The 2,857-nt window shown below is 39.0% G+C and overlaps 1 protein-coding gene across 1 annotated transcript in view; it reads left to right on the forward strand.

The window, feature by feature from the left end:
* Window positions 1–1,405: 1,405 nt before the first annotated feature.
* The window catches only part of LOC113311186 (uncharacterized mitochondrial protein AtMg00810-like), a 1,765-nt gene continuing 313 nt past the window's right edge, over window positions 1,406–2,857 (forward strand). The window contains exons 1-2 of the mRNA XM_026560035.1: window positions 1,406–1,493; window positions 1,892–2,853. Coding sequence (XP_026415820.1) covers window positions 1,406–1,493; window positions 1,892–2,853 — 1,050 coding nt within the window. The remainder of the gene's footprint in view (window positions 1,494–1,891; window positions 2,854–2,857) is intronic.

Genomic DNA, 2,857 nt, shown 5'->3' on the forward strand with positions numbered 1-2,857 from the left:
TTTTTGCTTAAGGAGTTGTCGTTTGTTTTCTTAAGCAACCCCTTGTTTCCTAAGGGTTGGAAGTGATGATATACGACAACTCTTCCTTTGAAACCAGTTGTAAAACATATGACTTCTACGATGTTTAGCGAAGAGTTGTAAATCTCCAGTTGTAGATGTATATTTTTCCCGTAGTGTGATAGTGTTCTTTTTAAAGTTCATAGTGACTTATGGGGTCCTTCTCCAGTTATCTCTAATTCTGGATTTCGATATTTTCTTCTTATTGTGGATGATTTTTCCAGATTTACATGGATCTATTTTTTGCATAACAAGACGCAAGTTTTCAACTGTGTTAAGCTTTTTAAGGCTCAAACTGAAAATCGTTTTTCGACAACTCTGAAAAATTTTCAGAGTGATGGTGGTGGAGAATATATTTCTCATGCCTTACGTGACTTTTTTGCTTCCCATGGTGTCTTACATCAATTTTCTTGTCCTCACACTCCACAGCAAAATGGTGTGTCCGAGCGCAAAATTCGTCACATAGTTGAAACAGGTTTAGCTCTTCTTCATCACAGTCATATGCCTAAGTCTTATTGGCCAGAGGCTTTTGCAACAACAGTTTATCTCATTAATCGTATGCCCACTGCTGTACTGGGTGGTTATTCACCATTTTTTAAGTTGTATAATCATCAGCCTGACTACAACTTTCTTCGTGTCTTTGGTTGTTTATGTTACCCTCATCTGGTTCCATATAACAAAAACAAACTGGAGTACAAACCGTGTGTTTTTGTTGGTTACTCTGACCAGCACAAGGGTTATAAATGCTTTGATTTAAGCAGTAAACGTGTGTATATCTCACGGAATGTTCTCTTTGATGAATCCTTTTTTCCCTTCTCTACCACCAATCCTGGTATTTCTCCTGAACCACAATCTCTTTTACCCACCTGGTTTGTTCTACCTCTTGTTACTCCATCTGTTTTACCTCCTTCTCCTCCTCCTCCTATCCAACCAGATCCATCAAATATTGTTTCGATCTCCTCTACACCTTCCTTATCCACTAGTAATGAATCTTTCTCACCACCTCATTCTCCTGTTTCTCCAGTAGCAAGCTCGACTGCGTCTTTGTCTCCGTTTTTTTCTCAGCAAGTTGATTCCATTACTTCTCAACAGGGTCCTGCTCAACACCCAATGACTACTCGTTTACGTGATAGCATCCGTAAACCTTTAGTTAAAATGAACTTGCTTGATGTTACCAAGCATCCTATTGCTTCATGTTTTCTTTCTGAGATGCAGGAATCTTTTGTCGAACCTAAATCATAGAGTGAAGCTAGAAAAATTCCAGAGTGGGTGGATTCTATGAGAGATGAACATCATGCTCTCCTAATTAATGACACTTGGTCATATGTTCCGCGACAACCGTATATGAATGTTATCGGCTGCAAATGGGTATATCGGATTAAGCGCACATCAGATTGTAGGATTGATCGTCGTAAGTATCGTTTGGTTGCAAAGGGGTATACTTAGCAGTTTGGTATTAGTTACGATGAAACCTTCAGTCCAGTTATTAAGCCTGTTACTATTCGCTTAGTCTTGAGTATTGTTCTATCCTGTTCTTGGCCTATTCATCAGTTAGACGTGAAAAATTCATTCTTGCATGGTTTCTTGGATCAAGAGGTCTACATGTCTCAACCTCCGGGATATGTTGACAAGAGATATCCCAATCATGTTTGCAAGTTAAATAAAGCCATTTACGGGCTCAAACAAGCGCCTAGGGCTTGGTTACAATGATTCACTTCTTATCTTGTTGAATTGGGATTTGTTGCTTCCAAATCTGATGCTTCTCTATTTGTTCGAAAATCTTCCACTGGCATTTTTTTACTTTTTTTATATGTGGATGATATAATTGTTACAGGGTCTGATTCTCATTATTTTTCTCAAATGCTAGTGGCTCTCAAGCAACAATTTTCTAAGACAGATTTGGGTGATCTACATTTTTTTCTTGGTATTGAGGCACACAGGTCTTCTTCTGGTCTTCATCTGTCTCAAACCCGATATACTCTTGATATTCTTGAACGTGTGGATTTATTGACTGCGAAACCAGTTTCCACTCCAATTGTCGTGGGTACAAAAATGTCAGCTCATGATGGTACCTTGTTTCCTGATGCTACGTTATATCGCAGTTTGGAGGGAGCCTTGCAGTTCTTAACAATGACTAGACCAGATATCACTTATGATGTCAATCAAGTTTGTCAGTTTATGCATGCTCCGACTGATATTCACTTTCTTGCAGTAAAGAGAATTTTTCGCTATCTCAAAGGCACGTTAGGTAAAGGATTGTTTTTTAGACCATCGTCTAGTTTTCAAGTTTCTGGCAGCTTTTATGATACGGTTTACGCGTATAGTGATGTTGATTGGGCTGGTAACCCCGATAATCGTCGTTCCACAGCTGGCACGTGTGTTTTTGTTGGTCCAAATTTAATCTCTTGGTCTTCAAAGAAACAACCTACAGTTTCTCGTTCAAGTACTGAGGCTGAATACCGTGCCTTAGCTCTTGCTGCAGCTGAAGTCATTTGGATATTGTATCTCTTGAAAGATTTAGGCTTATATATCAAACAACCACCTACTCTATTTTGTGACAATATCAATGCTACTTACATGGCTTCCAATCCTGTCATGCCTTCTCGTGGTAAACATATTGATATTGACTATCATTTTGTTAGAGAACGTGTTGTTCGTGGATCTTTAATTGTTCGTTACATGCCTACTCAACATCAACTGGCAGACTTATTTACTAAAGGTCTTCTCAAGCCAAGATTTCATTATCTATCATTCAAGCTTTCAATTCAGGATGCTCCACGTTCAGCTTGCGGGGGGGTGG

Source organism: Papaver somniferum, chromosome 9 (genome assembly GCF_003573695.1).
Source record: "Papaver somniferum cultivar HN1 chromosome 9, ASM357369v1, whole genome shotgun sequence".
Taxonomy (NCBI): Eukaryota; Viridiplantae; Streptophyta; class Magnoliopsida; order Ranunculales; family Papaveraceae; genus Papaver; species Papaver somniferum.